Source organism: Drosophila gunungcola, unplaced genomic scaffold (genome assembly GCF_025200985.1).
Source record: "Drosophila gunungcola strain Sukarami unplaced genomic scaffold, Dgunungcola_SK_2 000018F, whole genome shotgun sequence".
Classification (NCBI taxonomy): domain Eukaryota; kingdom Metazoa; phylum Arthropoda; class Insecta; order Diptera; family Drosophilidae; genus Drosophila; species Drosophila gunungcola.
This window is the reverse complement of record NW_026453200.1, coordinates 1369927-1394515: the sequence shown is the minus strand read 5'-3', so window position 1 is coordinate 1394515 and position 24589 is coordinate 1369927. Positions and strand designations below refer to the sequence as shown.

General features: G+C 31.2%; 1 protein-coding gene across 15 annotated transcripts in view; it reads left to right on the top strand.

Annotated features, from left to right (window-relative positions):
* The window catches only part of LOC128263730 (protein pangolin, isoforms A/H/I/S), an 82207-nt gene that overhangs the window by 20281 nt on the left and 37337 nt on the right, over window positions 1-24589 (top strand). For 5 of the 15 annotated variants that reach the window (XM_052998849.1, XM_052998851.1, XM_052998848.1 and 2 more), the window contains exons 5-8: window positions 855-966; window positions 11939-12026; window positions 12082-12162; window positions 13442-13591. In XM_052998849.1, coding sequence (XP_052854809.1) covers window positions 855-966; window positions 11939-12026; window positions 12082-12162; window positions 13442-13591 — 431 coding nt within the window. Of the gene's footprint in view, window positions 1-854; window positions 967-11938; window positions 12027-12081; window positions 12163-13441; window positions 13592-20071; window positions 23660-24589 lie in introns of those variants that run through there. The other 10 variants (XM_052998843.1, XM_052998844.1, XM_052998845.1 and 7 more) reach the window with 7 other exon arrangements.

Here is a 24589-nt window from a genome sequence, read left to right as displayed (position 1 = left end):
TTCTTCACACTTATTTAGGATAATAATTAAAATTAATATTTTTAATCTGTGAATGAAGCTGAGTAGAGTGACTAGGGCATTAATTTATAAGACTTGTCTTGTAGCGCTAGGATAGGAATAACAATACATTAATAAATAAATTAAAACGGATAGCGAATAACTTCCATTGGAAGAAAGGACCGACAACTTTACTCGGAAATCGTAATTTTTGTTTTTAAGCATAAACGCATAAAAATCAAAATACAGTCGTTTTAAAGAATATTTAATATTTGTAAAAGCGGTTGTTTCAATGTTTTTAAACATATATGCAAGTAAATCATAATTTTAATGTTTTCAAGAATATTTAATTTTTGCAATAACTGCACGGGTATATGAACTTCGGCTTGTCAAAGTTCGCATCCTTTCTTGTTTTTTACTTCTTTTGGATATATTAATAGTTTAACAATTCAAAATTACGCTTTTAATTTTATTATAATCGAAAAAACGATATGATATAGTAGCCATAGGAACTATCAAATAATTGAGCTAGTAGCATCACGCCTAAAAATGTATAGCTTTAAAACTGAGATACCAGTTTGTGTAAAAACGGACAAACGGACATAGCTAGATCGACTCACCTTATGATGCTGATGTATATATATATATATACATATATATATTGGGGTCGAAAATCTCTTCTTCATAAAAAATGCACAGAAAACTATCAAACCACATTTTTTTGAATTGACAAAAATTAGGTTAATTACTGTTATTTACCAATACTCATATTAATTATATTTAGAAATGTCGAACTGCAACTTCGGTTTCCCCACTAATTTACAAACATATTTTAATATTACGTTTTGTTATACTAGGCCAACAAAATTGGATTGCCTCCGTTTTTCTGCCATAATGCAGATCCATTAACGACACCACCTCCAGCCCATTGCGGAATTCCACCATATCAGCTTGATCCCAAGACTATGGGTAAGTCTATATTAATTAATAAAATATATTTTCATAACAATATTATTCAGCTTGTAATATTTTTAATAAAATTGCTGGGAGTAACAGTTTGCATATTAATAGAATACCGAAACTTCATCAATTTTCGTTAAAATTATAAATTTCGAAAATGCTTAAAGTTGAATTGGTAAATTAAGAGAAAAATTGTATAGTGTGATGCCCAAAACTTCTACACTTAATAAATTGTTTGCGGTTTTCACAGATTAGCTTATCAATTTATATTATAATATATAATATATAATATATATTATTCAAACGTAATTAAAAACAAGAAGGAAAGCAAACTTCGGCAAGCCGAAGTTCATATACCCTTGCAGCTATTGCATTAATTAAATACTTTTGAAAACATTTAAATTATGATTTACTTGAGTATGTGCTAAAAAAAACATTGAAACTATGATTATTTGCAGCTCAATTATTAGATAGTTATTTTATATATTTTTATTATTTCTATGGGAGCTATATGCTATAGACGTCCGATTTTGATAAAATTTATACCATAATTCTGAAATAATTAAACATTGCTATATGTCGAAGAACTAAACAAAAAATTAAAAAACAGAAAAGTTATAATTTTTTCATTTATTTTTCCGATTGTTCCTATGGGAGCTATATGCTATAGTCGTCCGATTTTGATGAAATTAAAACCGTAATTCTGAAATATTAAACCATTACTATATCTCGAAGAACTAAACAAAAAATTAAAAAACAGCAAAGTTATAATTTTTTTTCATTTATTTTTCCGATTGTTCCTATGGGAGCTATATGCTATAGTCGTCCGATTTTGATGAAATTTAAACCGTAAATCGGAAATATTTTACCATTACTATATGTCGAAGAACTAAACAAAAAATTAAAAAACAGCAAAGTTATAATTTATTTTCATTTATTTTTCCGATTGTTCCTATGGGAGCTATATGCTATAGTCGTCCTATCCGGCTCGTTCCGACTTATATACTACCTGCAATAGAAAGACAACTTTTGGGAAAGTTTCATGCAGATAGCTTTAAAACTGAGAGACTAGTTTGCATATAAACGGACGGACAGACGGACAGACGGACGGACAGACGGACATGGCTAGATCGACTCTCCTAGTGATGCTGATCAAGAATATATATACTTTATAGGGTCGGAAACGTCTCCTTCACTGCGTTGCAAACTTCTGACTGAAATTATAATACCCTCTGCAAGGGTATAATTATAAGGTTAAGGGTAATGAAAAAACATAAAAATATCTTTAAAAAAAGTCATGTGACGTTACTTATAAGGTATATTTTACTAGTTGCAATTGCGTAGCAGGATCATGAGCCAAGTTGACCTAGACCCAATATAGATATGTATATATATTATATATATATATATAGTATGGAAACCTAATGCAAAAACAAAAAAGGAAAACAACTACGGCAAGCCGAAGTTATATACCCTTGCAGCTATTGGAAACATTAAATACTCTTTATAACAACAAAATTCCGATTTCGATGACTGTTTGTTTAAGAACAGTAAAATGATTTTCTGCTAAATTATTTGATCGTTCCAATACCAGATGTATATCATTGTTGTCCGATTAAAAAAAAATCAAACAAAAACACCTCCTAACGAGGTAAGAACAAAGTGACTTGCACCTTCCAAACTCCAACTTCAAAAATTAAAATTACTCCTCGTCGAAAAGAATATACAGATCTTTGCTGTTACCTGAAACATAAAATATTGCGCTTGTATCTTTGTTTTAAATAAATATATCTATTTAAGTTTATATTAAAATATATTAAATTATAATAAATAATAAAAATATATAAAATAACTATCTAATAATTGAGCTGCAAATCATTATAGCTACAATGTTTTTAAACACATACGCAAGTAAATCATAATCTTAATGTTTTCAAAAGTATTTAATTTTTGCAATAGCTGCAAGGGTATATGGGTATATGAACTTCGGCTTACCGAAGTTTGCTTCCTTTCTTTTTATACCCTTGCAGAGGGTATTATAATTTCAGTCAGAAGTTTGCAACGCAGTGAAGGAGACATCTCCGAACCTATAAAGTATATATATTCTTGATCAACATCACTAGGCGAGTCGATCTAGCCATGTCCGTCTGTCCGTCCGTCCGTTTCTACGCAATCTAGTCTCTCAGTTTTAAAGCTATTTGCATGAAACTTTTCCAAAAGTTGTCTTTCTATTGCAGGTAGTATATAAGCCGGAACGAGCCGGATCGGACGACTATAACATATAGCTCTCATAGGAACAATCGAAAAAAAAAAATTAAAAAAATTATAACTTTGCTGTTTTTTAATTTTTTTTTTAGTTCTTCGACATATAGTAATGGTTAAATATTTCAGAATTACGTTTTAAATTTCATCAAAATCGGACGTTTATATCATATAGCTCCCATAGGAACAATCGGAAAAAAAAATACAAAAAAAATTATAACTTTGCTGTTTTTAAATTTTGCTATTAGTTCTTGGACATATAGTAATGGTTAAATATTTCAGAATTACGGTTTAAATTTCATCAAAATCGGACGACTATGTCATATAGCTCCCATAGAAAAAATAAAAATATATAAAATAACTATCTAATAATTGAGCTGAAAATCATCATAGCTTCAATGTTTTTAAACATATACGCAAGTAAATCTTAATTTTAATGTTTTCAAAAATTTAATTCTAGCAATAGCTGTAAGGGTATATAAACTTCGGCTTGCCGAAGTTTGCTTCCTTTCTTGTTTTAATTTTTTTTAGTGCTTCGACATATAGTAATGGTTTAATATTTCAGAAACACGGTTTAAATTTGACCAAATTCGGACGATTATAACATAAAGCTCCCATGGAAACAATAAAAATATTTAAAAAAAAATATAAAAAAAAATTTACTTTTTTATATTTTAATTTTTTTTTTTTAATTTTTTTTTTTAATTTTTATACCCTTGCAGAGGGTATTATAATTTCAGTCAGAAGTTTGCAACGCAGTGAAGGAGACGTTTCCGACCCTATAAAGTATATATATTCTTGATCAGCATCACTAGTAGAGTCGATCTAGCCATGTCCGTCTGTCCGTCCGTCTGTCCGTCTGTTCGTCTGTCCGTCCGTCTGTCCGTCTGTCCGTCTGTCCGTCTGTCCGTCCGTTTATATGCAAACTTGTCTCTCAGTTTTAAAGCTATCTGCATGAAACTTTCCCAAAAGTTGTCTTTCTATTGCAGGTAGTATATAAGTCGGAACGAGCCGGATCGGACGACTATAGCATATAGCTCCCATAGGAACAATCGGAAAAATAAATGAAAAAAAATTATAACTTTGCTGTTTTTTAATTTTTTGTTTAGTTCTTCGACATATAGTAATGGTAAAATATTTCCGATTTACGGTTTTAATTTCATCAAAATCGGACGACTATAGCATATAGCTCCCATAGGAACAATCGGAAAAATAAATGAAAAAAAATTATAACTTTTCTGTTTTTTAATTTTTTGTTTAGTTCTTCGACATATAGCAATGTTTAATTATTTCAGAATTATGGTATAAATTTTATCAAAATCGGACGTCTATAGCATATAGCTCCCATAGAAATAATAAAAATATATAAAATAACTATCTAATAATTGAACTGTAAATCATCATAGTTTCAATGTTTTTTTTTAGCACATACTCAAGTAAATCATAATTTAAATGTTTTCAAAAGTATTTAATTAATGCAATAGCTGCAAGGGTATATGAACTTCGGCTTGCCGAAGTTTGCTTTCCTTCTTGTTTTTTTTTAATTCTTTTTAACAAATTAATAATTTGACAGTTCAGAAATTCGCTTTTAATTTTATTAAAATCGGAAAACGATATCATATAACTGCCATAGAAACTATCAAATAATTGAGCTGCAAATCATAACAGCTTCAATGTCATAATAATATTAATGTTTTCAAGAATTTTTGCAATAGCTGCAAGGGTATATGAACTTCGGCTTGCCGAAGTCTCCTTCCTTTCTTTTTTTACACTCACAATAAAAGTAATACTTTTTTTATACTCACAAGATAATTAAATATGAACAAACTTTTGGTTGGTATATATTTATTCGTTCAACATATGTCGATACCGAATAAACTTTCCAACCTTTTAAACTTTTTACGGTAAATAGATGTCAGATTTTTGTTGAGCTAAAATTAATATTTTTGATATTCCGTTTTTTTTCCTAGGAGCTATTTGACATAGTCGTCCGATTTGAATCAAATTTAAACCGTAATTCTTCAAAAAGAAACCATCACTAAATATCGAAAAACTACCAGAAAAATGTAGGGTCGGAAATATCTCCCTCACTGCGTGGCTAAATTCTGACTAAAATAATAATACCCTCATTAAATTGACAAGGTTAGGGGTCTATAGGGGTCTATTCAGTCACTAAAGTATTATTATGGATAACAACATAACAAAACGAAACATACGTACCTGTGTGGGTTGTTTTGAATATTTGCGGTTTGTCGGTGTTTTTTCCCATAAAGTAACCCGGCACAAGTTATTGACTTTCTCACCCTACACTTCAACGACAGAATTCATAAAAATTATGAAGTAATAATTGCGTATGATGCGATTTCATTTGTACACATCAAAAATTCTGTGGCAATGATTCTGCCAAATTTCCCTTGTTTGTTCGCTATGAATAGAAATTGTGGTGGGTTAAAATTGAACCCCAGTTATAGGGCTACGTTGGTTTGTCGATCAAATGAGAACCAGCGGCGTAAATAAAAGGCCTGCACTTAAGAGGTCCAATGGATTACACGGCGTTATGAACTTTAACAATGATCAAGTATTCATAATTGAATAATACAATAAAACTTGAGCCAGCTAGATGATATGGCTGAAGGGCATAAACCCCTGTTACGATTAAAATAATTACGTACTTGACTGAGTTTTGTTTGTTTTTGTTTAAATATGGAGTTACAAATTAATATTACGGATTTTCTCTCTAGATTTAGTGTGAATATAAGTTACAGTATAATTACGCAATAATAAGTAAAAGGAGTGTATACATGATAATCCATTCGTTTAAAATGTTCAGAGCTTTTAAAATTCAAAGTACAAAATCTTTTGTAAAAATTAATTTTTAAGCCCACTGACAATAATTTATTTAGAATTTTTTAAAATTTTTATATAAAGTAAATATATCCCGTCTGTCCGTCTGCTTTAAATCTATTTTGATTAAATGTGGCAAAGAAATGTAAGTATATATTTATATATATATAAGTCGGAACGGGCCGGATGTCATATAGCTTCCACAGAAACAATAGGGGAAGAGAAAAACAAACTAAATTTTTTTTTATATTTTTTGTAAGACTCTTCAAAATATAGTAATGGTTATATATTTTTGAACTACGGTCTTAATTTTATTAAAATCAGAGGATTATATCATATAGATCCCATTGGAGCAATCAAAAAATATATGAAACATTTAATATTTTTTTGTGACCTGGTTTTGTTATTATGGTGTGTTTTGGCTGGCTCAAGGTTTGGTTGTTTATAGTGTCTATTTTTCTTTGTTCAAAAAACACTTTCTTCTCCTTTCTCCAATATTTTCAAACGTCTTGAGGGCTTTACAACATATTAGCAAAACATAAGCATTAACATTGACATTCACTTTTTTGTAAAAAAATATTCGGACACCTACTAGGATACACAATGACCGTTCTTTTCGCTGCGGAGTTATAAACTTCACCTTGTATACAAGAAATTAAAACTTATTTGGTACCAGAAACCTATGCCTAATATATTATTACTCAAAACACCCGAAAAATATGACAATAAATACGGCCAAAAATTTCATTAGAAGGGTACTGGAGACGAGTGGTACTGGATCATGAAAAAGAAAGATTTCTTTCGATCGACAATAAATTCATTAATCAAACCAAATACTAATCAGGACAAAACACATTAAAAGGAAAAGAAAAGACTGAAAAAATTTACAAATCTGTGATATATACACCACAGTTTTCTGAACGCCTTATTCGATCAAACGTGTTTAGCAAAGATTAAATTACAATAGCCCACAGACCAAAATCATGTTCCCTTGCAGCTACTGCAAAAATTAAATATTCTTGAAAACATTAAAATTATGATTTACTTGCGTATATATTTAAAAACATTGAAGCTATGATGATTTGCAGCTCGATGGTTCCTATGGCAGCTATATGATATCGTTTTCCGATTTTAATAAAATTAAAAGCGTAATACTGAACTGTAAAATTATTAATAAGTTAAAAAGAATTTTAAAAAAAAATTACAAAAAAAAAAAAAATTGGCTAGATCGACTCTCCTAGTGATGCCGATTAAGAATGTATATATTTTATAGGGTCGGAAATGTCTCCTTCACTGCGTTGCATACTTCTGACCGAAATTATAATACCCTCTGCAAGGGTATAAAAACGGCTCTTGTTGCCCACTGTGCGGAAACAAGACATTCGCCAGACTTTGCGTCGGTCAGCATATTACAACAAGAAAACAATTACAACAAGCAGTTTACTCTCGAAATGCTTCACATTAACAATACACCCACGCACACTAGACTTTACTTTAAAACATACACCGAAAAGGTGGCGCACATCTACAGACATTTACTTGAATAAAATAGGTATATGATATCGTTTATAAAATTAAAACCGTATTTCTAAAAAAAACCATTACACCAAAAAAAAATAAAATAAAAGTTAAAAAGTTAAAGTAAAAGTATTAATTAAATAATAAATGTTTTCAATAATGTCTGCCATTGTTCAAATGGGAGCTATATGATATAGTCGTCCGATCCGGCTCGTTCCGATTTGTATACTATGTACAATTACAAATTTTTGGGAAAGCTTAATCCAGATAGCTCTAAAGCTGAGAGACAAGTTTGCCGAGAAACGGAAGGTCGGAGGGACTTACAGACAAGGTCAGAAAACTCGAATCAAGAAAACATATCAAAAATATCTTTAATTTAAAAAATATTTATGTTTTTTTATTAATTTCAATTTTATTTTTCTGAATCCAGCAAAGTTGCCACCGAGGAAGACCTTATTAATACAAAAGTTGCTATCATTTTTGTTGCCTTATTTTAGTCTCTAGGACCTCAAGAGAATGCTTGCTGGATAGAAATTTACAGTCAAGGAATTCCGCTGTCGGTAAATTTATTTTTAACAAGCTTTCTTTGTGACTTGAGACATTAACGAAATGCTTGGTATTTATTATTGGTATTGGTTGCATAGCGGTAAGTTATTTGCAAAGAGGCAGAGAGTAGAGTTTATCAGAGGGGAATTCGACTATAGCGTTCTATCTGGTTTTCAGCTGACAAATGCATTGCTGGCTACAAAAACGGCTAATTGCTGAGCTATTAGTACAACACAAATAGGGGCGTTTTCCTTTTTAAGGGTATACATTGAGACCGCCCTCTGTGCGAAATGGTTAAAAGAACTTCGCACATGACCAAAAACTACCCCCCTGAACCGTGCAACTCAAGCCTTAAATCGGGTTTTCTAGCATGTTAGGCATTGTTTCATTCACATTGTCAAAGATTTTCCCAGCAATGATATATGCTTAAAAAATATTGATGTTATCAAATGTAATTTAAAAATGTGGATAATCTGCTTGTGTTGTTTTTAAAATTTCTAGTTACTTTCAATGCAATAAAACAAGAAGGAAGCTAGTTTGGCAAAACGAATTTTATATATTTATGTAATAATATTTAGATAAAATTAAAATGTCTGCATCCGATTTTAATTAAATTAAAAACATCTTTAAATTAATATATTTTTTGTTATACTCTACACAATCCTAGCTGTTCTGAAATGTACATGCTGCAAACTTTTCATATGTGAAATTAAAAAAAAATCTTGGGACATACAATTCGATAAATAAATAAAACAAATAAAAAAATTATATATATTTTTTTTTAATTTCGACAGTAATTAAATTTTGTATATATTTAACAAGAAATTAAACCTAAAACAAAATTTTCGTTTTGGCAAAAGGTTGTTAGTTTTTTCATTATTGCTTATAATTCTTTTAAAATTAACTGCCGTAGTTTATACGCGTGTCATAATTTCAATAAAAAATAGTTCAATACAAAACAAGAAAGGAAGCAAACTTCGGCAAGCCGAAGTTTATATACCCTTGCAGCTATTGCAAGAATTAAATATTTTTGAAAACATTAAAATTAAGATTTACTTGCGTATACGTTTAAAAACATTGAAGCTATGATAATTTGCAGCTCAATTATTAGATAGTTATTTTATATATTATTTCTATAGGAGCTATATGATATAGTCGTCCGATTTTGATGAAATTTAAACCGGAATTCTGAAATATTTAACCATTACTATTTGTCGAAGAACTAATAGAAAAATTTAAAAACAGCAAAGTCATAATTTTTTTTGTATTTTTTTTTCCGATTGTTCTTATGGGAGCTATATGATATAGACGTCCGATTTTGATGAAATTTAAAACGTAATTCTGAAATATTTAACCATTACTATATGTCCAAGAACTAATAGAAAAATTAAAAAACAGCAAAGTTATAATTTTTTTTGTATTTTTTTCCGATTGTTCCTATTTTAATATAATTTAAAACATAATTCTGAAATATTTAACCATTACTATATGTCGAAGTACTAAAAAAAAATTAAAAAACAGCAAAGTTATAATTTTTATACCCTTGCAGAGGGTATTATAATTTCAGTCAGAAGTTTGCAATGCAGTGAAGGAGACATGCTATGCTATAGTCGTCCGATCCGGCTCGTTCCGACTTATATACTACCTTCAATAGAAAGACAACTTTTGGGAAAGTTTCATGCAGATAGCTTTAAAACTGAGAGACTAGTTTGCGTAGAAACGGACGGAGTTTTGGGAGAGTCGGTCAAACGGGCTCAAATCGCATGATCACGGCCAGTTGACATCATCAAAACGTGAAACTATGACCCTTTCTCTGTTAAAATGTTGCCCGAATTCGGGTTCTTCTTCACACTGGCAGAAACAGCAGCAATAATTTCGGACGATCACACATTTCAATGGTGCACAGGACTAATAATATATTTCATGGACCCAGTCTGTTCAATTTTAGGCACTACATTAGCAATGGTGTGCTTAAAGGCAGTCCACGACGACCAAATTTTGATCGTAATGCTCGAAAGACACGTGCCTAGGAATCACCATATTTGTAGTATAATTTTACAAAATTTGTTTTTTTTTGTGTGTAACCACTATATATATTTTTTGTTAATTAGTTGCAACATCTAGTATTAAGATTTCGTATAGTGCCATGTTTTAAAAGATAAGCCTTACTTAGTTTGCGGCATGATACAAAAAAGTGTGCACTTAACACTTGAAAAATTCTTCCCTTATTTGAAATTGATATTGGTTCATAATATTATTTTTAAGGGTTGCGCGACGGACGAGAACAATTGTCAAGGGAGGGCATTGCTAATAGGGCATGACCCGTTCAATGAGATCTACTAAGGGCAAAAAAAAAATAATGCTTAAAAACATGTTGCACACAACCACATAATAATGACATCTTTCTGTCGCTAGATTAATTCATGGATGCCATCGTTTTCTATAGGGCGCAATAGAGCCCGCGGGTGATTGCAGTAACCGTCTCCTTACCCTTCATTGTTGGGTTTCCTGCCGCAACGTATAACAATTGAACTTGAAAATGACAACAAAAGAACACATTTTTAGGGCAACAACAAGAGACACAATAGTGAAGCATGAAATAGAACTTACAACAAATTTTCAATTAAAATAAAAACGGATTGGAAGGGAATCTGAAATTGCTAAATAATCCTATATTTACACATCTACTTTACGGTTGATAAGAAAGCAAATGCGTTTCCTCCCCTTTGTACATAAGTAGGTCATTTTATCAGATAATCAAGCGCAATGTCTAACATGACAAATGTTCACAATTTTTTCCACGCTATACTCATATATTTGCATATAAACTGTGTTTAAAGTATTCATTTTGTGCCGTAGAAAAATACATTTACAGCTCAATTACGAATGGTCAAAAATGTGTTAAAAGTTATGGAAAACTTAGAGATTTGTAAGATCGAGGCACAAGAAAAGAATTATACAATTTATTTTATAGAAACCTATAGAACCTCGTTTAGCAACTATGTTATTCTGTAAACAATAAAGGAGCAAACATCGACAAGCCAAAGTTTATATATGTTTGCTTTTTCAAAAATTAAATGTTTTTTAAAACATCTAAATTTTGAAATAATATGTTTAAAACATTGAACGATTATTTTCAGCTTAACTATTCGATCGTTGCTTTGGCAGCTATATGATACCGTTTTCCGATTTGAATAAAATTAAATGCGTTACTCTGGTAAACCATTATCATGTCCAAAAATTAAAAAAAAACTTTTTTTTTTAATATTCCGTTTGTTCCCATGGGAGTTATATGATATAGTCGTCCAATTTTGATTAAAACGTAATTCTAAAGTAATGAATTATCACTTAATATCGAAGAACTTACGAATAAAATTGAGAGACAGCAAAGTTATTATTATTATAATTTTTTTAGCGATTGTTCCCATGGGAGCTATGTGATATAGTCGTCGGATCCGGCTCGTTCCGACTTATATACTACCTGTAAGAGAAAGACAACTTTCATGCAGATAGCTAAAAAACTGAGAGACTAGATTGCGTAGAAACGGACGGACGGACAGACGGAAATGGCTACATCGACTCTGATCCTGATCAAGAATATATATACTTTATAAGTTCGGATATGTCTCCTTCATTGCGTTTTAAATTTCTGGCTGAAATTATAAGCAAGGGTATAAAAAAATTTCACAAAAGGCAACGCACAAAAAAAATTTATATATTTAAAAAAAATTTTTTTTTTTTTAAATAATTTCCTATTAATGCTCAATAATAAGATATTTTCTTATAAAAATAAAAATAACATAATTTTCAGGTTTAACTCGTCCGGCGTTATACCCATTTACAGGAGGTCAATATCCGTACCCAATGCTAAGTTCTGATATGACTCAAGTGGCTTCGTGGTATGTCTTTTCTAATGAATTTTTGGATTTAGTTAATATATACATATATTTTTAGGCACACACCCTCTGTTTACTCCGCATCCAGCTTTAGAACTCCTTATCCCTCGACTTTACCGATAAATACTACGCTTTCAAGGTAATAATAAGCTTTCGGAACATTGCAGGTAGACTTAGCCACCCATGTAGTACAGTAACTAAAAGTTTTAAATACGAGTAATTTGATGTAAAATACTTCCCACATTTCACACAAATGTTTCTTTTGATTATACACATTTATTTACAAAAATTAAAAGAATGCACCATAGGGCTCAAGTAGTAGTATTTGAAGAGTATCTAGGATTTTTTTTTTGTAATTTTTATTATTTATCCCGTGGCGGCGGTCTGTCGGAGTCTCTTAAATTATTGATGATATGATATTAAAAAAAAATTAAATTGATTTATTAAATTTATTAGTTTAATATGTCTTATTATGAAATTAAATTGAAAAAATACGCGATTTTGAATTTATAGCACGGTTTTAAAGTCGGAGGTACCATTTTTTCATAAGAAATCACATCAGCAAGTTTTAGTCCGATCGACAAGAAATTTTCACAGGATATTCCTGAAATGTTTTACTTTTATATACAAAACTAACAAACAAATTTTTTTTATTCATCGCATCGTCTGTGGTGCTCATCACAGCTTGGTACTGGTTTCTCCGAAATCTAAAAACCAAAATTATATACAAGTTAAAAATTCGATTACATATAATAAAAAGTTCGGTGAAGTAGTTTTCAAGTTCTGATGGGCGGGCACCGTCTTTGAAAACGTGAGTTGTGGGAAAATCTCTTTAAAGTTTTGAACAAATGTAAAGTAGCACTATTGAACGAAAATAAAAATAGACAAACCTCCGGTTTACTTAAAATTTTGACTAAATATTCTTGAGTTATCATTTAAAAACTCCCTATTTAACAAATTTGACTTAAAGGTTAGTTTTCTCTGCTGTCTGCTGTAATCATAAATGGTAGCAAGTTTTAATATGAGAAACAATATTTTTTAAGTTCAAGAAGTTTTAATTAAGGGAAGGGAAGAGTAGATAAAACTATGGGCCAAAAAATTAAACTTGGTCTGGGTTTGCATCAACTTCATAATATAACAAAAAAAAAAAACAAAAGAAATTAAAATAAAATTGCTTACTTAATAATGGCCTGCATTATTTTTTAATGTCCAAGTAGATATTCAATAAATTTACTGGTCTAGTGATAATAATAAATGATTTCACTTTACATTGGTAACTAAAAAAAACGTTTTCTCAAATTAGAATATTCCTAATGTTTTTTTGTTCATTTGTACATGTGCTGGCTGAGTTAACAGTTTTGTCCAATTTGTAATCAAATATTTCCATAGAATAGCAATTTTTTATATTTTATTTGCAGTGATTTCCCATTCCGATTTTCACCTAGCCTTTTGCCTTCAGTCCACGCCGCATCGCATCATGTTCTAAACGCGCATTCTGCTATTGTGGGCGTCAGCCCCAAACAGGATTGTGGAGCTCATGACACAACAACGAATAATAGATATCCGAGGTAAGTCCAAAACCTAAAACACTTTTTCAAGCTATAAGACTGGTCTTAATTAAATAAAAAATTGTTTTATTGAAAGTATCGAATTTTGATTTATTAACATTTTTTACTGCGCTTTTGACGTTTTAGTTTAGGGGGTGGGCAAATTACATCCGCCATCTTTAATTTACCAATGGCTTTCTTCAGTGCACATATTCACATATACACTTATAAGGAGCAAATAGGCAGACTTGGGGTTATATATAAAGTCTCTCATTGGTCCTCTCATTGATATAGCGCCTGCGCAATTTACAGCCACCCCTAAATTGAGACAAACTCGAATTTCATTTCCCCTAACTTCGAAATCCTTACTCATACATTCTCGAAAACAACCATAAACTTTTAACACTCTATGCAATATTGTTTGATTCAAATAAATTTTTGTCCGAAAAGTATTTATCTGTATTTAGAAACTTAAAGTTTAAATCAACTAGTAGAGAGTCTGTAGCCGTTTACTTTAATGTGTTTAAAAACCACATACATAAAAATTACACAATTCTGTTAATCTATGTTAATAAAGTTATACATATAAATATTACAAATTAATAAAAATTTAACTACTTTAAACAAATGTTAAGAACTGATTATAAGAAATGACTGGGAAATCATAATTTTTAATGATAACTTCATTCCAAAATTATGTTTCCAAAACAAAAACATTTTAATTATTTGTTTCTTTTTACAAAGTACCAGCTATATCAAAAAAAAAACATTCTCTTAAATATTATGCTTAAATTTGATTGCGTTTGTGTTAATTTTTCGATCGTCCCTATGACAGCTATATGATAAAGTCGTTCAAATTTTGTATTTGTATTTTTATACTCTTACAGAGGGTATTATAATAATTTCATTCAAAAGTTTGCACAGCAGTAAAGGGGTCCTTTCCGATACTACTACTATGCTTTACCAAATAATTTATAACTTCTCTGATTCTTAAATTATTTGAATATACTTCTAGAATTTAGTAATTTTTTATTTCACTGGCTTACAAATTGAAATCGAAAAAATCCTCTGTTTGATCAAAGCTGGATTTTCCTGAGGAGTTTGACTCCCTGATTCAGAAAAAAGCAGTCAGAATTTTTTGTATTGCACCGTTTTTATACCTTTGCAGAAAGTATTATAATTTCAGTCAGAAGTTTGCAACGCAGTGAAGGAGACATCTCCGACCCTATAAAGAATATATATTCTTGATCAGCATCACTAGGAGAGTCGATCTAGCCATGTCCGTCTGTCCGTCCGTCTGTCCGTCTGTCCGTCCGTTTCTACGCAAACTAGTCTCTCAGTTTTAGGGCTATCTGCATGAAACTTTCCCAAAAGTTGTATTTCTATTGCAGGTAGTATATAAGTTGGAACGAGCCGGATCGGACGACTATAGCATATAGCTCCCATAGGAACAATCGGAAAAATAAATAAAAAAAATTATAACTTTTCTGTTTTTTAATTTTTTTTTAGTTCTTCGACATATAGTAATGGTAAAATATTTCCGATTTACGGTTTAAATTTCATCAAAATCGGACGACTATAGCATATAGCTCCCATAGGAACAATCGGAAAAATAAATGAAAAAAATTATAACTTTGCTGTTTTTTAATTTTTTGTTTAGTTCTTCGAGATATAGTAATGGTTTAATATTTCAGAATTACGGTTTTAATTTCATCAAAATCGGACGACTAAAGCATATAGCTCCCATAGGAACAATCGGAAAAATAAAAGAAAAAAAATTATAACTTTTCTGTTTTTTAATTTTTTGTTTAGTTCTTCGACATATAGCAATGTTTAATTATTTCAGAATTATGGTATAAATTTCATCAAAATCGGACGTCTATAGCATATAGCTCCCATAGAAATAATAAAAATATATAAAATAACTATCTAATAATTGAGCTGCAAATCATCATAGTTTCAATGTTTTTTTTTAGCACATACTCAAGTGAATCATAATATAAATGTTTTCAAAAGTATTTAATTAATGATATAGCTGCAAGGGTATATGAACTTCGGCTTGCCGAAGTTTGCTTTCCTTCTTGTTTTATTTATTTTTCCGATTGTTCTTATTGGAGCTATGTGCTATAGTCGTCCGATCCGGCTCGTTCCGATTTTTATACTACCTGCAATAGAAAGATAACTTTTATGATGATGATTTTCCGATAAATTGTTCGATCGTTTCTATGCCAGCTATAAGTAATCGTTGTCTGATTTTAATAAAATTAAAACCGTAATTCTGAAATAACAATATATTGCTATATATTTAAGTACATTTAAATCAATTGAAAAACAGCGAATTTATAATTTTCCCAATAGGAGCTATATGACATAGTCTTCCGATTTTAATGAAACTAAAACAGTAATTCTGAAATATTAAACCATTACAATGAAATTTAAAAAAAAGTTGAGAAACAGCGAAGCTAAATTTATATACGCTTATATACGCTTATATACGCTTTTTATTTTATTAAAATCAGAAAACGATTTTATATAGCTACCATAGGAACGATTGAACAGTTGTGCTAAAATCTATCGGTAGACTCCAACATTTTTAAAATCGAGTTAATATTTTAGTGGTTATTGAGTTATTAAGTCCCCTGCCACCGCTCTGCCGCTGAAACAGAACAAAAGAACTCTTAGTAGGGGTGATGTACGCTCTAAGCTTCTATTTTGGCTATGCATTTCAACAGATGGCGCCATCTAAACTATAGTCTACATAATCAAAAATACCTGATTTTTTTTTCGCTGGATAACTTTAAACATTACTACATTTAAAAAAAAGGCGCCTGCTTAAACCATTGAACATGACTTAAGGCGTTAAACTCGTTTTTCTAAAATAGTGTTGTCAAAGTCAACATTACTCGAGAACGGCTAAACCGAATGTAATGTTGGTATAAAATCAATTTTGTTTTCGACAAACCGGCATTTTGTCAAACTATTGTATTTTGCCGGTTTTTTTAATTCCGAAGCAACCACATCAGAGATAAAGTAGTCAGCGCACAACCTTTTTTTGAGACAGCTCCCAGAGATCAGCTATACCTCCTTTCCAAATAAATATTTTTACCAATACTAAGTCTTAAAATACAATTAAAAGATACGACGAAAATTTTTAAAAAATTCTCCTTTAATCGGCCTTCTAACTGTATGTAAACCCCTTAAGAACATGCCGACAAAGTTAAAATCTTTTCCTCTAATATACAGTTAATGATATTTAATTGGATTTTTTATAGTAGCTACATTACAATTTTTTTCTCCAATTTTAACACTTTTTACAAGTTCTAAAATTTACTTTAAATTAGAAAAAACAAGAAGGAAAGCAAACTTCGGCAAGCCGAAGTTCATATACCCTTGCAGCTATTGCATTAATTAAATACTTTTGAAAACATTTAAATTATGATTTACTTGAGTATGTGCTAAAAAAAAACATTGAAACTATGATGATTTGCAGCTCAATTATTAGATAGTTATTTTTATATATTTTTATTATTTCTATGGGAGCTATATGCTATAGACGTCCGAATTTGATAAAATTTATACCATAATTCTGAAATAATTAAACATTGCTATATGTCGAAGAACTAAACAAAAAATTAAAAAACAGAAAAGTTATAATTTTTTTTCATTTATTTTTCCGATTGTTCCTATGGGAGCTATATGCTATAGTCGTCCGATTTTGATGAAATTAAAACCGTAATTCTGAAATATTAAACCATTACTATATCTCGAAGAACTAAACAAAAAATTAAAAAACAGCAAAGTTATAATTTTTTTTCATTTATTTTTCCGATTGTTCCTATGGGAGCTATATGCTATAGTCGTCCGATTTTGATGAAATTTAAACCGTAAATCGGAAATATTTTACCATTACTATATGTCGAAGAACTAAACAAAAAATTAAAAAACAGCAAAGTTATAATTTTTTTTCATTTATTTTTCCGATTGTTCCTATGGGAGCTATATGCTATAGTCGTCCGATCCGGCTCGTTCCGACTTATATACTACCTGCAATAGAAAGACAACTTTTGGGAAAGTTTCATGCAGATAGCTTTAAAACTGAGAGACTAGTTTGCATATAAACGGACGGACAGACGGACAGACGGACGGACAGACGGACATGGCTAGATCGACTCTACTAGTGATGCTGATCAAGAATATATATACTTTATAGGGTCGGAAACGTCTCCTTCACTGCGTTGCAAACTTCTGACTGAAATTATAATACCCTCTGCAAGGGTATAAAAATAGTTTATAATATCGAAGAAGCAAAGAAGCCAAGTTCGGCAAGCTGATGTTTATATAATCTTGCAGGTACTGCAAATATTAAGTATTCTCTAAAACATCTTAATATTAATTTACATGCCCATTTAAAACACTGATGCTATTAAGATTTTCAGCTCAATTATTCGATCGTTCCAATGTTAGCTATATGATATCGTTTTCCGATTTTAATAATATTAAAAGATTAATTTTAAATTGTTAAACCAATACTTTTTTTTTTATACCCTTGCAGAGGGTATTATAATTTCAGTCAGAAGTTTGCAACGCAGTGAAGGAGACACCTCCGACCCTATAAAGTATATATATTCTTGATCAGCATCACTAGGAGAGTCGATCTAGCCATGTCCGTCTGTCCGTCTGTCCGTCTGTCCGTCCGTCTGTCCGCCTGTCCGTCCGTCTGTCCGTCCGATTCTACGCAAACTAGTCTCTCAGTTTTAAAGCTATCTGCATGAAACTTTCCCAAAAGTAGTATATAAGTCGGATCGAGCCGGATCGGACGACTATAGCATATAGCTCCCATAGGAACAGTCGGAAAAATAAATAAAAAAAATTATAACTTTGGTGTTTTTTAAATTTTTTTTTAGTTCTTCGAGATATAGTAATGGTTAAATACTTCAGAATTACGGTTTAAATTTCATCAAAATCGGACGACTATAGCATATAGCTCCCATAGGTACAATCGTATAGCTGGCATAGGAATTATCGAATAATTAAGCTGCAAATCATCATAGCTTCAATGTTTTTAAACATACACGCAAGTAAATCATTGTTTTAACGTTTTCAAGAGTATTTAGTTTTTGAAATAGCTGCAAGAGTATAAGAACTTCGGCTCCGATTAATAAAATTAAAAGCGTAGTTCTGAACTGTCAAATTATTAATTAATCATAAAGAATTTGTAAAAAAATTACAAAACTAAAAAGTTAAATTTTTAAAAATTTATGGGAGCTTTAAGTTAAAGTCGTATGATTTTGATGAAATTTAAACCGTAATTCTGAAATATTGAACCATTACTATATCTCGAAGAACTTTAAAAAAATTAAGAAACACCAAAGTTTTAATATTTTTTTATTTATTTTTCCGATTGTTCCTATGGGAGCTATGTGCTATAGTCGTCCGATCCGGCTCGTTCCGAGTTTTAAACTACCTGCAATAGAAAGATAACTTTTAGGAAAGTTTCATGCAGATAGCTGGAAAACTGAGGGACTAGTTTGCGTAGAAACGGACGGACAGACGGACATGACTAGATCGACTGTCCTAGTGATGCTGATCAAGAATATATATACTTTTTGGGGTCGGAGATGTCTCCTTCACTGCGTTACAAACTTCTGACTGAAATTATAATACCCTCTGCAAGGGTATAAAAAGATAAACTACAGTCAAGATGACTGACGCAAGGTTAAGGGGCTCCAATGTCTCTCAGTTTTAAACTTATCTGCATGAAACTTTCCCAAAAGTTGTCATTCTATTGCAGGTAGTATATAAGTAGGAACGATACGATCGGAAAAATAAATGACAAAAATTAGTACTTTGCTGCTTTTTAATTTTTTTTTTAGTTCTTCGACATTTAGTAAAGGTTAAATATTTTAGAATTACGGTTTAAATTTCATTAAAATTGGACCACTATAACATAAAGCTTCCATAAGAACATAAAAAATAAAATAAAATAAATGTAACTTTTCTATTTTTTAATTTTCTTTTAATTCTTTTTTACTTATTAATAATTTGACAGTTCAGAATTACGCTTTTAATTTTATTAAAATCGGAGAACGATATCATATAGCTGCCATACGAACTATCGAATAATTGAGCTGCAAATCATCATAGCTTCAATGTTTTTAAACATATACGCAAGCCAATCATAATATTAACGTTTTCAAGAATATTTAATGTTTGCAATAAATGCATGGGTTTATGAACTTCGGCTTGCCGAAGTTTGCTTCCTTTCTTGTTTATTATAAATATACCCATATAATTTGAAATTTATATTGTTAAAAGAATATTTAAGTTTTGCATTAGATTCAAGGGTATATTAACTTCGGCTTGAGGAAGTTTGCTTCCTTTCTTGTTTATAATACGTTGGAGTATTAAGTATGTTTGACACCAAAAAAAAATACTCCAACTACATAATTTAAACAGAATCAATGTTGTATATTGACCTTAGCCAAGCACCCATTCGCACGACCAAACAATGTACAATTGTACGTAAAACATTCGTGCAGTAAAGACATTTCCATCTAATTTACATGTAAAAAGACTTCGTATTACACATCAATGTATGTATACATAAAACAATATTGCAGAGGTAGAATAAAAAGTAGTGAGTCAGATTGTTTAATCCTAATTTAATAAAATATCTGTTAATATTAATTAATTGTGTTTAAATGTTATTCATGTAAAACGTTTGTAACTTATCTAATGTTAAAATATTTTATCGAAACGGGTAAGATATAAAATTATAAGAGTAGGAAAGTGTCTGCGCAATAGCTCTCACGCATTTATTTTCATTCGTACCGTTGGTTTGTCTTCGCCTCTCTTGTTCAGATAGACTTCGTATACCTTCATCGTTAAGTTTTATTTTTAATGGCCGAAAGAGAGTAATTCGGCAATTGTTGTGGCAGTATATACAATTTTGCGAAAATCTATATAAGCAAACAATTTTTGGCTTTAAATAATTCAGAAATATTCGGGAACAATAAAACACCGTATTGTCAATTCATAAATAAATAATACCGTAATCAGTGGACCCTTGGAAAACAATAAAAATATTACTACAAAAAAAAAAGTCTAGTGCGAAGAAGTCAACAGTGAAAATTCATTGAGGAAATAAATAATATTAAAAAACGCAAAAACTTGTTTACAAACTTATAACAATAATTAAACAGTGTTTTATCATTTTATTAATTTAAAATATAATTGCCTTCAAACAAAGGCAAAGAGCAAAATACTTAACAGTGCTCGGCTAAGATGGAAGATAAAATGAGTAAACCCTTGGATGACGTAGAAAGGCTTCGTTCTCGACATAAAAATATATATATTTTAGAAAAAATAAATTAAATACACATAAACAGCAAAAAGCTCCATGACCTGTATTGCAACAGGCGGGCAACAGGGTAACTTTGGTTAACACTCCGATATCTAATTGGTGGTAGAGAACGTTATTATATTTATTTATGAAAAGTAATTAACATTACATCTGCCAATATTAATAACTATTACTACTAGGTTATTGACCCAATAAAAGTCACACAAAAAAAAAAACATCGCTTATTTTCCAAAATTTTTCGGTACCTTTATAAAGAATATGACTATTAAAACTTGTATGAAACAAAAAAAAGTGCAACAGCCAATATACAAAATAAACACTTCAGAAAAAACTCAATGCAATTTCTCAAATAACACTGAGTTGCTAATAAATTTATTTAATTAATTCAAGGAGTAAAATTTCATCCGAACATTTAAGAAGCTTTTGGAGGTTAACGGATACGCTGCAGTTGCAGACAAATTAAACAAAAACTCATTCGAATTAGAGTTTTTAGCTTAATTTTCACCATTAATTAATAGACGTAGTCTTAAAACGTATAGTAAATGTATAACTAGTTGTCGGTATCCAACGGATCTTTACAGAAGTTCTATTAAAATACCTATAATGCCAAACTGTGGGACTTCCAATGGTGAAAGGACTTTGGACTCAAAGGAATTAATCAACAAGAAAAACTGCCGCGATGGAGAACTACTAGTTAATCAGTTAAAAAAATCTTCAAAATCCCAAGACCAGGATGTTGTTAATAAAACCTATGATTACTATACAGCATTGCCAGACATTAGTACCCAACAAAATAATCGCAATGAGTTAGAAAAATTCTTTGCTGTTCCTTCAAGTAATTCGTCCGGAATATCGTCGTCATTATCGGAACTGCTTTTGCGCCAGCCAAAAGCGACTTCCCAATATTGGCAAACAGCACTTGCCTCAGAAAAATGTCAAGAACAGGTTTTTCGCAATCGAAATGAACTGTTTTCTTGCATATATACTAATAGTATGCTAAACCAACAGAATTGCTCACAGCAACAGCTTTTAGCCACACAACTATTCTATGCTCGACTTTTTCAACCACAGTTAGCAGAACGGGATTTCGGGTCGGAAATATCAATTGAAAAAACTATAAATATGGTTAATTTTTCAGGGTTAAAAAAGCCCATAATTCGTCAAAATGAACTTCCACCAACGCCATCTTCGCAAGATAATAATAACAACATTGAATTACTTAATGACGGCGACGATTGCTTAAGATGTGGTGATCAACCTTCACTTGAATTTTCTAATCAAAGCCAAAGCACAAGGCAGGGAAACATGCAAGATTTTGAAAATTGTAATCCTATTTTTAATAATGCACCTAACTTTAAGCTCAGTAAGGACGCTAAGTCTGCAGAAGGGTACGACCTACAACACGCTAGTGAATTTATACGGGAACATAAGAACGTACTTGTTGACGTCAAAAATAGACTAGAACAACTTTCTCTATTATCAGCTAAATTTAGAAAGAGTCTGAGTGTGCGCCTTTGCCACGTCGATATGAGTAATGGTTCTGAATCAGCCCTTGAAGCGACTGTGGGACGACAACTAGATGGTAATTGCAAGTCAATTGAAAGCGTTTTGGATCAAGTTAGACGACTTTATAATCAATGGAGCAGCGCTGAGCTCTATTACCTTCGAAGCTTACAACGCTTAGGACTCACATCAGCAGAAGGGCCTGAATTTAGTCCAACGCAAACTCATAACATTATGGCTCTGGCTGCAATAGCATTATCTAATGAAAATGAGCTTTTAACTAAGAAAACTACCTGCATTCAAATTAACTCTAAAAACTTGGACACTAAAGGCGACTCTGACTTGTTACCTCCTTTAACAAAACCTAAGACCCTGAACGAAATAGAGGATATTATATTACAACTAGCTTCAACTGTTAATATGCATCAATCTTATATAGATAGCACCACACCTGATGCCTACAGTGATAGTGCTAAAAGCGATTCCGAAGAACCCGCTATGTCACCGACCTGCTTATGGCATACGAAAAAACGGAGCTTTCGACGTAAAGAGGAGGAAGAGCATTGCACAACTGCAGCTGAAATAATTTTAGAATATGCTTCATTGTCTTCATCATGTAATGCAAACAAAGCTCGCGTGCCTGATACTTCCACCTCTGGGTCAAACTGCACTGATACTATTGAGAATTGTAATCCCATAACACAATCTCCGATTTTGGTCAATAACATACGAGAAGGTTCCGCTGTGTCAATCATTACCGACCCAGCATTTTTTTCCGAGTTTTCTACTGCACCTTCTAGCACCCCGACAAGTAGTAATAGTGGCTGCTCGACTGGACTGGTTTCTGGAGTTTTAGGATTAAGTCACAATCGACGAAAACCAAAGTTCGCCCGGCGCATTGAAACCCTGACTTCAGAATCTTGTAAACCTAATATTTTTATGGGAAGTTGCGATCCGGCAGTCTCCTACCAAGTTAAAATATCGCCATCAATTACAACATTGGCTAAAACTTCAGAAAATTTGTCACCTCCCATTTCTAAAACCACGTCGTCAAATAAAGTTGCTGCTGTAAACACAACGCAGGAGCGTTCAATAGCCAATATGTTCAAAGCAAGGCTTAGTGCGTTAACTGCAGTTACTGGACCAACCGAGACTGAGACTGAAATTTTACCCATACTTGATGCTCCATATGACTTAAGTATTGGAACCAAGATAAAAGACATGTAATTTAAAATGCCTTTCTCTAAATTACATTTAAGAATTCAACTTATACAATTTATTCTCAACTTAAAATCTACATAGCGTTGTTTTTATTTTGTTTTCGCTTTTCAGTCCAAAGTTAGCAAAGCAGTGATTTACAAACATATCATAAGGCGAGTCGTCATAGCCATTGTCCGTCTGATTCTACGCAAGCTAAAATTCTAAATTAATAATTTTGGAATTTTTATTTTAATTTTAGTTTTGATTTTATCAAAATCTAATGTTTACATAAAATAGCTGTAATGCACAAGTGATTAGGAAAACCATTGGAATATCGAATAGACATTGTTCATCATATACGCATATAACAAATATGTTTTATGACTTCGAAATAGATTTTCAACTTTAAAAAATGACTTTACTATTAGCTGGTATAGGAACGACTAAAACATTTAGTAAAAGAATTCAACATAACTTACATAAGATAGATATGGGCTACATAATTAAAATTAGCGTTAAAAACAGATTTTTCGTAATCTTAGCTATATCGCAAAACCCTTAGCTGATGGAACTTAAGTTTATCTGGTAGTATGGAAAAGTTCGATTTTTTGTTTTATTAAAATTAGCAAACTTAATAATATAGCTGCCACAGGAACGATCGAAAAATCAGGGGCCAATCGACAGAGCTTAATTTCTTTTATACATATAATCATGGAACCCTAAATTAGTCGTTTTAAAGAATATTTTTATTTTAGCAATATGTAGGAGAGCAGTCGACGGACTAAGCTCAAAAGAAAGACTCCAGAAGCACAGAAATCAAAACAAAGAAAAGAAAAGACAAAAGTTTAAATAGTTTTGTTAATATTTATCAATAACAGAAAAGAAAGCAAACTTTGGCAAGCCGAAGTTCATATACCCTTGCAGCTATTGCAAAAATTAAACATTTTTGAAAA